Source organism: Rana temporaria, chromosome 7 (assembly GCF_905171775.1).
Source record: "Rana temporaria chromosome 7, aRanTem1.1, whole genome shotgun sequence".
In the NCBI taxonomy this organism is placed as follows: Eukaryota; Metazoa; Chordata; class Amphibia; order Anura; family Ranidae; genus Rana; species Rana temporaria.
In genome coordinates this window covers 40,914,941-40,930,831 of record NC_053495.1, presented here as the reverse complement: position 1 = coordinate 40,930,831, position 15,891 = coordinate 40,914,941, and the positions used below count along the sequence as shown (strand labels likewise).

Here is a 15,891-nt window from a genome sequence, read left to right as displayed (position 1 = left end):
AAGAGAAATTATGATATTCTATACACAGCAGTAATGCACACATGCTGTAGGGGAGCAGGCTAGTCTGTCTGTAGTCCCACTATATAGGATTATTACCAAAAACTCCTTTCCCAGAGCATAAAACATAGAGGCTGGTTACATACCTAAGTCTGTCATCAGAACCACACATTACCCATAAGCCTTTCTCAGCAATCCAGGTGCTGCCGGCCTCTATAAAACGCAGAATTCAAACTATTCCAATGCCACACCAGCATTAGGCTAATTATCAGCTATTAAACCGGAGGAATTTCCTGTTTTCCTGAATGCATGCTTTTGTCTCAGACAGTCATCTTGCACTGTTCTTCGTGACTTTCTAATATTTTGTCTTCGCGGTATGGACACCTCTATAAACCTCCCTGTGGGGTTTAGGTGTTAAGTTTTTTTTTATATATATATATTTATTTATTTTTCTGCCCCGTCTTTGTGGATGTTCCATGACAGGTCATTGCACAGGCTGTGGGCTCCTTGTCAACAAATGCTAAGCCACTTTTCCTGGAAAGATTGTGTTTTCTTTACTTTCTTAGCAGCCTGATTGCGCAGGTAAATATACACATTTGCTCATTTATAATTAAATCCCTTGGCTGGAATGGGACAGTTACTGAAAATAAAACAGTCTAACTCAAACTAAATTCAGGGGGCAGGCAGTGAAATTTTATATATTTTTTTAAATTGATGAAATAATGGGTTTATGGGCCAAATCTTACATTGAGAGGTAATTGCAATATATATATATATACAGCAGTGATGGCACCCCAGATGTTTGGAACTACATTTTCCATGATTCTCAACTACATTGCAGAGTGCATGAGCATCATGGGAAATGTAGTTCCCAAGCATCTGGGGTGCCAAGGTTCGCCATCACTGATATACAGTATCTCACAAACCTGAGTACACCCCTCACATTTTTTTTTTTTATTATATCTTTTTATGTGACAACCCTGAAGAAATGACACTTTGCTACAATGTAAAGAAGTGAGTGTACAGCTTGTATAACAGTGTAAATTTGCTGCCCCCTCAAACTTAATTCAACACACAGCCATTAATGTCTAAACCGCTGGCAACAAAAGTTAGTACACCCCTAAGTGAAAATATCCAAATTGGGCACAAAGTGTCAATATTTTGTGTGGCCACCATTATTTTCCAGCACTGCCTTTACCCTCTTGGGCATGGAGTTCATCAGAGCTTCACAGGTTGCCACTGGAGTCCTCTTCCACTCCTCCATGATGACATCACAGACCTGGTAGATGTTAGAGACCTTGCTCTCCTCCACCTTCTGTTTGAAGATGCCCCACAGATATCTGCTAAATAGGGTTTAGGTCTGGAGACATGCTTGGCCAGTCCATCACCTTTACCCTTAGCTCTTTCAGCAAGGCAGTGGTCATCTTGGAGATTTGTTTGGGGTCATTATCATGTTGGAATCCTGCCCTGCATCCCAGTCTCCGAAGGTAGGGGATCATGCTCTGCTTCAGAATGTCACAGTACATGTTGTCATTCATGGTTCCCTCAATGAACTGTAGCTCCCCAGTGTCGACAGCACTCATGCAGCCCCAGACCATGACACTCCCACCACCATGCTTGACTGTAGGCAAGACACACTTGTCTTTGTAATGCTCACCTGGTTGCCATCACACATGCTTGACACTATCTGAACCAAATAAGTGTATCTTGGTCTCATTAGACCACAGGACATGGTTCCAGTAATCCATGCCCTTAGTCTGCTTGACTTCAGTAAACTGTTTGTGCGCTTTCTTGTGCATCATCTTTAGAAGAGGCTTCCTTCCGGGATGACAGCCATTCATAACCAATTTTATGAGGTGTGCGGCATACGGTCTGAGCACTGAGAGGCTGACCCTCCACCCCCTCAACCTCTGCAGCAATGCTGGCAGCACTCATATGTGTACTCACTTTTGTTGCCAGTGGTTTAGACATTCATTTCTGTGTTTTGATCTATTTTGAGGGGACAGCAAATTTACACCATTATACAAGCTGTACACTCACCACTTTACATTGTAGTGAAGTGTCATTTCTTCAGTGTTGTCACATGAAAATATATAATAAAATATCACTTTTGTGAGATACTGTGTGTGTATATATATATATATATATATATATATATATATATATATATATATATATATATATATACACACACACACACACACTATATTACCAAAAATATTGGACGCCTGCTTTTACACATGGATAAACTTTAATAGCATCCCAGTCTTAGTCCCTAAGAATTAATAATGAGTTGTCCCACCCTTTGCAGCTATATCAGCTTCAACTCTTCTGGGAAGGTTGTCCACAAGGTGTAGGAGTGTGTCTATGGAAATGTTTGACCATTCTTTGTTTGAGCATTTGTGAGGTCAGGCACTTGTCTGGACGAGAAGGCCTGGCTCACAGTCTCCACTCTACTTTATCCCAAAGGTGTTCTATTGGTGTTCTATTGGGATGAATAAAAGCGGAAAGTCGTCCACATCAGTGCCTGACATCACAAATGCGCTTCTGGAACAATGGTTAAACATTCCCATAGCCATACTCCTATAGCCTTCCCAGAAGAGTTGAAGCTGTTAGAGCTGCAAAGGGTGGGCCAACCCAATATTGAACCCTACGGACCAAGACTGGGAGGACATGAAAGTTCATGAGTGTGTAAAGGCAGGTGTCCCAATACTTTTGGTTATATAGTGTACATAATGGGATTTTTTAATGACACCAAATAATAAGTAGGTAATTAATCATAAAATCCTAATTGTATTGCACATAGCATTTTTAAAATATTACAAAGATCCTATAAAATTCTTAATACAGTAGCACCTTTTGGCTAACGTCTAGCCATATGCAACATGTTGTCATCATACCAATGACTTAACTTATTTGTACATCTAAACAAAGTAGATGATGGGATAATTGGGATCCTTGGCTTAATTTAACATCCACCCACCCATTACATGTTTGATTTTTTTTAACTCATGATAATTCCCCCACAATCCTTTACCTTTCCTACCTTATCTTCTTTTTTTCTCATTAAATTAAACATTTATGATAGGACTTTAGAATCTTCCCATGTATCTTTACTTGGAATTGAATAAATATAATTAAATCTGAATTTTTCACGTTCAAGGAATTTCCCTGCATCAGGTACCTCCCATGAGTTGTTGGTAAGGGCGGTGGGGGATAAAATCCCTTAACCCAAAGAGTGATATTGGATATATCTCAATGTTCCAGAGATAAATGTGGGCCTTGAAAACAACTGTGGCCCCGGAAGGGGCAAAAACATGCATGAACATTCTATCCTCTCTTTTGGGTGTATAGGCACTCAAGCTCTTATTACCACTGACCATTACAGCAAGGGAAAGTCTTTAAATTGTCAATATACATAGCAGTGACCGGCAATTATCGGGAAACAAGGAGGTGGTTGTATGAGATCTTGTGCCCCTGTATACCCAAAAGAAAGATCGGAATGTCCATGTATCTTTTCGCCCCTTCCAGGGCCACATTTATGCCCAGGTTATTGAGTTATATCCACCATTACTCTTTTTTTAAGAGATTTAACCCCCCCCCCTTCTCTTACCAACACCCCATGGGAGGTACCTGAAACAAGGAACTTTCTGGCACACTGTTCTGGAATCACTATATTGATTTTAGCAAATACCTCTGATTTACTGCTGTAGAAGTTGATTTAAAAGTTCAATGAAACGCATAGGATTCGGGGCTCATGTTTTTCCCCATAATGTACTTTGTTTGGATGTACAAATAGGTTAAGAGATTGATATCATGCAACATGTTAAACATTGTGGAACGTCAGCCAGGAGGTGGTATTGTATTACACATTCTTTTGGATGTTTGTAATATTTTAATAACACTTTGTTAAGATTTTCTGATGAATTACTATACTTACCTTTTAATTTGCACCATTATAAATCCCATTCTTTTTTATGGGGGGGAATATTTTCAAATTTAAGTTAATAATAACAATAACAAAAAAGAAACAGGGTTCCTAAAGACAACTTTCATCCAGAGCCAACATGGTGCTAATAATTGCGTCAAGATATGGTAATATATGGTATTAGTTAGCTTTGTTTCAAATTAAAATGTCAAAAGGGTAATCCAAAGAGAAGAACTATCATGACAGCTAATGATGGACTCTGGGGTGGAGTCATGAGCCCGTCTAAGGCGATCCAGTGAGCCAGAGATTTTTAGGCAACTAACCAAAGTTTGAACCTAATAACCTGCCAATTTAAAACATGGGATTATCCAACTATGTTTAATTTTCACTACAGTTCATGATTCCTATTCCCTTTTGTCTCTAACTCTAAGGGCCAGATTCACAAAGAGGCGCCGTAACTTAACTATTCTGATTTAAGTTACACTGCCGCAAAATTTCTACCTAAGTGCCCGATCCACAAAGCACTTACCTAGAAATTTTCGGCTGTGTAACTTAAATCCGGCAGGCGCAAGGCGTTCCCAATTCAAATGGGGTGAGTCCCATTTAAATTAGGCGCGCTCCTGCGCCAGACGTACTGCGCATGCTCGTGACATCATTTTCCGGACGGGCATAGCGCGAAATTACGTTACACCGTGTTTTGTGAATCGCGCCGGGTAAAAAAAGTTGCGTCGAGAAAAAAAAAAGATACGGCAAGAAAAAATAAAAAATAAATCAGCGTCGCTGCAAAGAAGGGTCTACTTTTACAAGGTGTAAACAGTTTACACTTTGTAAAAGCAGCCCTAATTTTACGATTGCAACTTAAGTATTTACGGCGATTTCACGAAGCTAAACCGCTTTGTGGATCTCCGTAAGTGCTCATTTGCATACGCGAAGTGGCATTTCGACTTGAAATGCCCCCAGCGGTCGGATGCGGTACTGCATCCTAAGATCCGGCAGTGTAAGTCCCTTACACATGTCGGATCTTCTGCCTATCTTTGGGAAACTGATTCTGTGGATCAGTTCCAAAGATAGAAACAGGGATACGACGGCGTATCAGTAGATACGCCGGCGTATCCCTTTTGAGGATCTGGCCCTAAATGTATATGTTTCATCTTGTTTTTAAGGTTTATGCCGCGTACACACCATCACTTTATGTGATGAAAAAAAACGACGTTTTTAAAAATGTCACTTTAAATGACAGTGTGTGGGGGAAAACGTTGTTTTATGTCTTGTGAAAAACAACAAAAAAGAATTGAAGCATGCTTCAATTTTATGTGTAGTTTTTCAAAACGTTGTTTTTTACTTCACAGAAATTGACCGTGTGTAGCAAAAAACGACGTTTAAAACAACGTTTTTACACCCGCGCATGCCCAGAAGCTAGTTATGAAGCGAGCTTCAATGGAAAAACGTGGTGAACGTAACCTCGCTTTGCTGCAGCATTGTGAAAAAACGATGGTGTGTAGGCAACATCGTCTTTGAAAATTGAAAAAAAAATGTTGTTTTTTACTTCACAGAAAATTTCGTTATTTTTTCATCACATAAAGTGATGGTGTGTATGCGGCATTACAAATGCATGCAAAAACAGTAGACATGTGCATTCGTTTTCGTCCGAATGCATTTTCGTCTGAATTTCAGGTATTTTTGTTATCATTTTAGCACAGAAAACCAAAACCGAAAAAGATCCGACATAAACAAATGCTTAATTTTCGTTTTCGTTGCGGTCGAATGTGCCTAACCTTAACTCTATTAGTCCAATATTATTTTACATAAAGAGAAAAGATTCGACATAGAGAGAAAAGATTTGACATTATAGAGACATGAAGAAGATTCGACATAGAGAGAAAAGATTCGACATACAGTAGAGAGACATGAAGATTTGACGAAGTAGCTAAAAACATACGATCGCAGCAAGCTGACATTTATGGTGAAATGCTCTGCCCATAGGCTATAGAAGAATTCTAATGTTGGTTGACTAGTAATAATAATTAATAAATATAATTATTAGTCATACAACATTAGAATTCTTCTATAGCTTGTAGGCGGAACATTCGACCGAAAAATTTACAATTGCGGCATCGTACAGTTTTGTTGCTCCGTCAAATATTTTTTTTTTTTTTTTTAAGATTCTGTCGAATCTTCTTTTTTTTTTTTTTTTTAAGATTCCGTTGAATCTTCTTTGAACTTTTGACGGACACCATAAGCCTTCAATGACAGATTCGAAGGGCAAACTTTTTTCTTGTCAATCACAAATAACAAAAAAGAGTTACAACTGGTGTTCCACTCTGTTCCTAAGTTATAGACCATAAGGCTGTGTTCACTCATGTGTGGCCGTTGGGTTTATGCCTGGGGTCCAGTGCATTCCTGTACACTGGTTCAGGTGAGAGTCGGGTCCAAATTTTTGCCTGAATTCGCACCTGAACCAGACCCAAAGACGTACCGGACCCTTTTTTCAATCCAGATCGCGGCCTTCCCATACATGTGTGAACCGGCTTCATTTAGAGCCGGTCAAACTTGCCTTTCATGCGAATTGGATGTGGGGAAACCAGCAACCAATTCACATATGTATGAACCCAGCCTAAAGGTGATCAAATCTTTCTTCTGAATGATTTATTTTTACACACATATTTTACATCACAAATGTTTCATGTTACATTATTGGTTTTATTATGTTTTACCATTGCACTTTACTATTTAATATTTGTTAATTATTATATCGTTTGGAGTGCTGGCTGCTGATTTTAGGGGCAGGGTAGAGCTCAAGAGTAGTCACCATTTAATCTATTTCAAGAAAGAAAACAATTGTTGGTATAAATTGTAGATTTGTGCAGTGAATTATGATTACTTTTTTTTCTTCTTGTTGCTAAAATAGTTTAAAAAATTTCCTAACAGCCTCAGCGTAACATTTTTCCCTCCTTTTGTGTGTAAATTGTGCAAAACTGAGTCACTAAGGCCAAAACACCTAAACAAACTCTCCAAAACACAGCAGATAATAGATCTTGAACTGGAGGCCTCATCAAGCCAAACACTGCGGTCTAAATCACCTTAAATATAACTCATACTCCCACATGCTTGTTTTCATAGAGAGGTGTTAGTACCTCTGTATCCTGCAGTATCCAAAATTAATACGGTAATGACCCAATGCATCCTCGCTGGCCAAAAAATATAGATTGCCCTACCTAATTGCAGTCTAGACTTCAAGGCAAAGGGCCAGCTTAAATGTATAACTTATTTGTGCTCAGACTTCTGAAGAATACTTAGATTCCTTAATGGCATTAAAATAGTTCTGTGAAATTTAAAAATATAAAGCCACAGGTATTCCTGGGAGAATATATCCACAATCTGCCATGTCTAAACTATATGTAAATACATTAATATAGATAGAGAATGTGGTTACCTGTTCTGAGAGAAACAGATTTAAGTCCATGTTGTATCTCTGAGAGATATGGAGTGACTATGTCTTGTTACAAATTGCTAAATTCATTCATGTAATTATTTTGAAGTGCAACTAAGAGAACAAAATATTTTCATAGAGCAGGAATGGGTTAAAACCCTTGACAGCTTTTTTGATGTTGAAAGACGATAAAATGATTAGAGTAACATATGTTTTTTGTCCCGAGCAATTTTATCATCATTATCATCATAGTTAGCGAAAACAGCCAACATATTTGCCAGGAGGAGTTCAAAAGGCCCTTCATCAGGGCTTGTGGATGCTGAAACATAGTGTAACCTAGACAGTGGCTGGTATAGTTCTCAGGAAGAAAATGCCTATTCCAAGACCGCATTCCAGTTCACTATTATGGCAGCCATACTAACAAGTGTATATTTTACTATGGAGAACACAACAGGAGGAGCTAGACTACAAGAAGGTGGGTGGGAACTCCTAGGTGGACAGGGACAGGAGTCAGGATTTCTGGCAAGAAGATCCTACTGTTCGGGTCATGTAAGGTGTTAGGCTTTAAAAATATCAATTTTTTTATGGATTAGTCTTTCTTGTATTTCAATATATTTTGTATTTTTTGTTTTTAAAACATAAGCAAAAAAAAGGAAACCAATGGTCAATTGTCAATATAGATACACGATGGATTAAACATTAGCAGTGTAATATAGATCATGCCTTCTGGAATCCCAGTAGTGACCCAAGCACGTCTACCTCTTTTGACCATACTAACAGAAACATGAAGCAAGCGGGTGGGGAATAGGGATTAAATGAAGTCACTTCTGAAAAGGATTACCCAGGTGAAGAGTTCTTATCAAGAAAACACCCTGTGTATGATTTGCAATATTTGTTAGGGGGTGAATAGGATAGTTACATTTCTATTAATTGGTGGTAGCCTTAAGCAGCTTTAAAGGGTCACTAAAGGATTTTTTTTTTTTAGCTAAATAGCTTCCTTTACCTTACTGCAGTCCTGGTTTTATGTCCTCATTGTTCGTTTTTGCTCTGATGTTGCTGTAATTCTTCTCTGTTCTGGACACTTCCTGGTTGTCTGTTTCCTGATGACCACAGTACTGGGAGATTCTATTTTCGTTTTCCAAACCAATACTGCTCTATGGGTCTGTCTAGCAAAAACTAAGCTAGATGCAAAAACAAAACTGAAACTAGAAGGTACATTATATGATTGATTTTTATCTATTTTTAATCATTTTTAAAAGGAATCATTTAACTATTATGTCTCTATACCCTGTAAACAGTCATTTCAGCAAAAAAAAAAAAAAAATCCTTTACAACTCCTTTAAGGGCTAGCCAGCCGTGATCCCTGTCCTCTGATTCTCCAGCCGTGATCCCTGTCCTCTGATTTTCCAGCGGTGATCCCTGTCCTCTGATTCTCCAGCAGTGATCCCTGTCCTCTGATTCTGCAGCAGTGATCTCTGCCCTCTGATTCTCCAGTGGTGATCCCTGTCCTCTGATTCTCCAGTGGTGATCCCTGTCCTCTGATTCTCCAGCTGTGATGCCTGTCCTCTGATGTAAGGAGGAACTCTAGGAACGCAAAATTCTTAAGCCACCTTGAGTATCTTGCCGTGCGGTGGGTGTATCTAAAGCCTCGTACACACGCATGGTTTTCTCGGCAAGGAAGCTGCTGGCAGAGCTCTTTGCCGAGAAAACTGCTTGTGTGTATGCTTTCTCGGCGAGAGAACCTGCTCTCTGTTTTCTCGTCAGGATTCTCGGCAGAGTGTTTCCTGCCGAGAAAGCCGTTTGTGTGTTTACTTACCTGTCCCAGAGTCTTCAACGCATGCACGGTAGCATACATGGGACGTGTAGGGTGTAGCAAGATGGTGGCGACGGCATCGAATGGGAGGAGCACAGGCATAGTCGATGATGTCACTGTGTTCTTGCCATTCAAAAGAGCGGCGGTTCTTTTGAATGTCCGTGAATCCTGTCGGGAAAACCAATGTTTTTTTCCCGACGGGATTCCTGCCCGTGTGTACAGGGCTTAAGTGTAGCAATATGGTTACATTTAATGAAGGTACAACATTTAGAAACTCACATGGTTGATGATTAAAACAGGCACATCTAAGTATGCAGGCATCTGGAGTAAAGATGTCCACATAGACCATTCTTCTCAGCGCCATTGATGTCGTCCTTTCTACGAGTGGTTCAAGCCTCACTTTCAGAAAGCTCTACTGGAGGGTAGTCTTCCCGGTCATGATTGAAGACTGATAATGATGAGAGCCAGCGGTGCGGAGGATGGTCTATGTGGATCGCTTTACCCCAGATGCCTGCATACTTAGATGTGTCTCTTTTATTCATCAACCATGTGAGTTGCTTCTAATCCCCTTGTGGAGGCTTCCATTTTGGATGCACATTTTATGGTTAGGCCCCTTTCACATGTGTGGACCGTATGTCCGCTTTTTCATCCATCCGTTTGCGGATGAAAAAAGGACATACATTGGTCCCTATGTGATTGCGGGTGCCAGCGGATAAACATCCTCTGATTTTCCAGCGGTGATCCCTGTCCTCTGATTCTCCAGCAGTGATCCCTGTCCTCTGATTCTGCAGCAGTGATCTCTGCCCTCTGATTCTCCAGTGGTGATCCCTGTCCTCTGATTCTCCAGTGGTGATCCCTGTCCTCTGATTCTCCAGCTGTGATGCCTGTCCTCTGATGTAAGGAGGAACTCTAGGAACGCAAAATTCTTAAGCCACCTTGAGTATCTTGCCGTGCGGTGGGTGTATCTAAAGCCTCGTACACACGCATGGTTTTCTCGGCAAGGAAGCTGCTGGCAGAGCTCTTTGCCGAGAAAACTGCTTGTGTGTATGCTTTCTCGGCGAGAGAACCTGCTCTCTGTTTTCTCGTCAGGATTCTCGGCAGAGTGTTTCCTGCCGAGAAAGCCGTTTGTGTGTTTACTTACCTGTCCCAGAGTCTTCAACGCATGCACGGTAGCATACATGGGACGTGTAGGGTGTAGCAAGATGGTGGCGACGGCATCGAATGGGAGGAGCACAGGCATAGTCGATGATGTCACTGTGTTCTTGCCATTCAAAAGAGCGGCGGTTCTTTTGAATGTCCGTGAATCCTGTCGGGAAAACCAATGTTTTTTTCCCGACGGGATTCCTGCCCGTGTGTACAGGGCTTAAGTGTAGCAATATGGTTACATTTAATGAAGGTACAACATTTAGAAACTCACATGGTTGATGATTAAAACAGGCACATCTAAGTATGCAGGCATCTGGAGTAAAGATGTCCACATAGACCATTCTTCTCAGCGCCATTGATGTCGTCCTTTCTACGAGTGGTTCAAGCCTCACTTTCAGAAAGCTCTACTGGAGGGTAGTCTTCCCGGTCATGATTGAAGACTGATAATGATGAGAGCCAGCGGTGCGGAGGATGGTCTATGTGGATCGCTTTACCCCAGATGCCTGCATACTTAGATGTGTCTCTTTTATTCATCAACCATGTGAGTTGCTTCTAATCCCCTTGTGGAGGCTTCCATTTTGGATGCACATTTTATGGTTAGGCCCCTTTCACATGTGTGGACCGTATGTCCGCTTTTTCATCCATCCGTTTGCGGATGAAAAAAGGACATACATTGGTCCCTATGTGATTGCGGGTGCCAGCGGATAAACATCCGCCGACACCCGTAATCACCCGCCTCCGCATAGATCCGATTTTGCGGACGGAAGAAAACCCTATTTTTTCTTCAGTCTGCGGATCGGATCGGATGAACACGGACACACGGTCCGTGTTCATCCGATCCCCCCATAGGGGAGAGCGGAGAAAAGACAGGGCGGTCCCTGCACAGTGTGCGGGGACCGCCCTGTCAGCCCGCCAGCTCAGCGGGAATATACGGAGCGATCCCCGCTGAGTTTACGGACACACGGAGGTCGGATCATTACTGATCCGCCCCGTGTGAAAGGGCCCTAACACAACTTATCACATTGCTAAAATCTTTTTATATGGACTATAAACTGAAAGACCTATGAATAAATGGTTGTGGAACGAATCATTTGAGTTTCCATTTTTTCTTATGGGAAAATTTGCTTTGATATACCAGTGCTTTGGATTACAAGCATGCTTGCGGAATGAATTGTGCTCGCAATGCAAGGTTTTACTGTATATGCAATACAGAGTCAGATAAAAGTAAATTCCATTTCCACAGTGGAGACCCCTATCAAGTTGATCATAGCATGTACTGTATGTCAACTATACACAGAAAAGAACATGTAATTAAGATGCAAGATAACAAGACCAATTAAACTACTTGGCAAGTACAAGCATAGTGTAAAGTTCTAATAAAAAAAAAAAGAAAATTGGAGCACCATATAATTTACTTGCTGTACTATACAGTATCACTCAACATTGCACGCAAAATAGCTTTCATTTGGCAAAATGCAGTAGTTAGTTACTAGCACACACCTAAAATAATTACACATATTTACAAATCAAAATTTTTATAACTCATTACATGTTTATAATTTGGATCTGTCCCATATCACTGATGATGCCAACATTAAATAAAACTAAAGAAACTCAATAGAAGCTTGGAAACTATTATGGAAGAATCGTGCTTATTAAAGAACATACCCCTTGTATATTATTGGTTTCACTCAATGTACTAACATTTAATAAGTGCTTTTAATGAGTGCATAAAACCATTTGCATCATTTCCTGCAAGAAGAGCTTATCATAGCATATCTCTACCACAATCATACAAACACTTTGTAATGGCCAGTTTAGTCATTTATGATTAGCATGGCTAATGATATTTTTCTGGGTAGTAGGAAAAAACAACTGTCCATGATACTTTTTTTTTTTTTTTAACCTTTTTTTAAAATTTGCACTAACATTTAAAGTGGTTGTAAACCCTTGTTAAAAAAAAGACAAAGGTATAATGAGCTAGTATTCATAGCATACTAGCTCATTATGAATTACAGTACTTGCCTCAAATCGAAGCCCCCGCAGCGGTCGTCGTACCCCCCTCCGGCTTACTTCTGGGTTTTGCGGCCCCAGTGCTGTGATTGGTTAGAGCCACGATGACGTCACTCCCGCGCATGCGCACTGGAGCCGCCGGTAACGACACACAGACTAAAGCAAAGGCACATACATGTCATTGCTTCGGTTTGCTTTAGTGCGCATGTGCCGATGCCATTGGCACATGCAGGGGACAAGGGATGTCTCCTAAACGGTGCAGGTTTAGGAGATATCCTGGGCAGCTACAGGTAAGCTTTATTATAGGCTTACCTGTAGCATAAAGTGGTTGTAAAGGGTTTACAACCACTTTAAGGCGGCATTAAACCCACACCCAAAAATGTGATCGATTGCAGCTTACCAATCATTAGATGTGGTGGTTGTATTTGGTTTCTTTTTTAGGCTTTTCCCCTTCTGTTTCCACCTGGTGATCTGGCCAGTAACACACCTCCTGTATTACAGTAATCACACTCTGGATGAAGGAGCACAGGGGCACATTTGGACAGCAGAATTGCCAGGTTGGGAGGAGGGGAGTGTCAGATGCACTAGCAGATTTAAATACAGTAGAAAATTGAAGCCACGTTATAGCTTGGGATAAAGATTTTACAGGCATAAATAAAAGTTGATCATTTTAAGCACCCCTGCCAGTGTTAAATTGTTTTTCTCATCCCTGTAACTGCAAGAGAGCTTATTCTTTTGAAAAACAACAGACTTACACATTAAAATAGACAAAAGAAAACCTAAAAAAAGAAAGCTAATGCAGCCATCACATCTAAGAATTGGTAAGCTGCAATATAATAAATGTTTGCTTTTGGCTTTAATACTGCTTTCAATTTCCAGGACTTGTGAGTGGCTCCATTCTTGTCAGTCCAAGCAGTATTGATACAAAAAAATTTGGCAAAATGATGAAATAAGAGAACACCCCAAAAGCTTGACCTGAAAATTTAAATGTTGATGCAAATAAGTAACATAGACAGTACTGGGATGTTTTTGTTGGAAGTGCTCTGATACTGTACAGCTAAAATGACATCAAGTCTGGATAGAGGGAGGAAACTACTGTAGAGCATGATCATTAAACCCACAAAAACACAGGCAAACATACAAACTCCATGCAGATAATAGGGGTTGATTTATTAAAGGAAAATAGATTGTGCACTTTGTAAAGTGCAGAAGCACTCTGCAAGTGCAGTTGCTCCAGAGCTTAGTAAATGAGGTAAGGCTTCACTTTGCAAAAATAACCCAATCACATGCAAGGAAAATTAAAAAAAAAAACAGCTTTGCTTGCACATGATTGGATAATGGCAGTCAGCAGAGCGTCCCCATCGTTTACTAATCTGTGGAGCAACTAAACTTGCGTAGTGCAACTGTACTTTTAGTAAATCAACCATAATAGATCTATTGCACCACAGTGCAAAGCAATAAGCCACAGGGCAGTATTTTCCATATTACCACTCATGGCCAAGTGCATAGGGCAGCATGTATTAAAGGGGGCAGAAATAAGCCTAAATATGTATACATTTTGATAACTTTTCTTTTTTCTTTTTTTGCTTTACCTCCTTTGGCCACTTCTGTACATCTTTGGCTAATTTCAGAAAAGAAGATGGAGTGTAAAAATGTTTAGAGGAGTCAGAAGTCTCTTTATAGTTCACAAAACATGCAACCTTCTCTCCTATCTTTAGTATGATGTTGTGTACAGTTGCAAAATGCATCTAGCGCCATGTTTTTTTTTACTAATCATACAATATAATGGGTGAAGCTTGCCCCAACGAGTCTCATCATTTTAGGGTGCCTAGGTCAGCATAATGTCCAATTAAGGTTCTGATATGTCACTATGCAACCATGACAGTTGCCTATGTGGTTGTGGAGTAGGACTATCCATAGCTCCCAACTGTCCCTGATTTTGAGGGACTGTCCCTGATTTGGGGCAATGTCCCTCTGTCCCTCATTCCTCCCAATTTGTCCATCATTTTGGTCTGATCTATATAGATGTATATAAAATTCACTTTTCATCTATCAAAAAGTGTTTTGCAGCGCTAAACCTTTCATCTGATTTCTAAATTGCTGCATTTGTAAATTCCAAAAGCCAATATAAAGGAATAGTAGTGGTAAAAAAGCACTTTTGGGTTTAACTAATCTTGTTTTTTTGTACAATTCTCCCGCTACCCCACACCCCACTACTCCACACCCCGCTACCGAGCTAACCCCTTACAATATATATATATATATATATATATATATATATATACATAAATACATATTTACACACACATACTGATCAGTCATAACATTATGACTACCCACCATACAGGTAACTTGCCGAGGCATGGACTCCACTTGACCTCTGAAGGTATGCTATGGTATCCGCCACCAAGCTGTCAGTAGCAGATTCTTTAGGTCCTGTAACTTGTAAGGTGGGGCCCCCACAGATGCTCAATTTGGGGGCCAGCTCAACACCTCAAACTTCTTGTTGTGTTCCTCAAACCATTCCTGAATTAATCAGACCAGGCCGCCTTCTTCCATTGCTCCGTTGGCAAGTTCTGTTGCTCACCTGCCCATTGTAGGGACTTTTGGCTGTAGACATGGGTCAGCATGGGCACCCTGACGGAATGTGTACAGGGCTTTACACTTTCCCATTCTTTTTCTGCTTTCAGCACATCAATTTCAGGGACAACATGTTCAATTGTTGCCTAATACATCACACCCACTTTCAGGTGCAATTGTAACAAGATAATTAATGTACCGGTAATTCACTTTACCTGTCAGTGGTGATAATTTTATGGCTGATAGGTGTATATCGAAAAGCAATCAGTCAGAATCTTGCTGTTAATTTAAAGAGTGATTACTACATTACTACATGTAATATAAATACTTTCCTCCTTCTAGTTAGAGCAATGCCAAGGATTTTGTGTTGCAAACTATCTTTTTTTTTTGTAAACCAACAAATGTCATTGTATAAAACGAATAAACTCTATTAAGCCAGTTGTTTTACATATTTTAATTTCCAACAGTATGAAGAAGGGAAAAAAAGAAGGAAACCCAATTACAGCAGTGTGGATTTATCAGAAGTAGAGTGGGAAGACCAAGATGATGTGGTAAGATTCACAGAGCTCATCCATTTAACAAATAACATGATTTATTATGACACAACTGTAACAGCCCAATGAGTTCTATTTCATTCTCATCTCATCTAATAGTAAAGTTCTTGCTATGGTTAGTCTAACCTTTTTCCCAATATCTGAATCCAATGGCAGGATTTCCCTACTAAAATATGGTTGTACATGGGGAAGCAGACGTTTTTGCACATTATAATTACAGGCTTTGTTTCCTGCTTTACAGTGCTACACTATATCACCAAGGCCAAGTGGATTGTACCCAAGAGCCCTCAAAAAATGTAGTCAGGTCATAGCTAGACCGATATTACTATTTATTAGGACAGCTTACTAAATGAAATGGTACCAGCGGACTGCCGGAAAGCTAACGTGGGGCCAATATTCAAAATAATGCCAAGATACACACAAGGAAACT

General features: G+C 40.2%; 1 protein-coding gene across 3 annotated transcripts in view; it reads left to right on the top strand.

Annotated features, from left to right (window-relative positions):
- The window catches only part of CACNA2D3 (calcium voltage-gated channel auxiliary subunit alpha2delta 3), a 1,177,822-nt gene that overhangs the window by 802,382 nt on the left and 359,549 nt on the right, over positions 1-15,891 (top strand). For all 3 annotated transcript variants that reach the window (XM_040359261.1, XM_040359262.1, XM_040359264.1), the window contains one exon: positions 15,375-15,458. In XM_040359261.1, the coding sequence (XP_040215195.1) occupies positions 15,375-15,458 (84 nt within the window). The remainder of the gene's footprint in view (positions 1-15,374; positions 15,459-15,891) is intronic.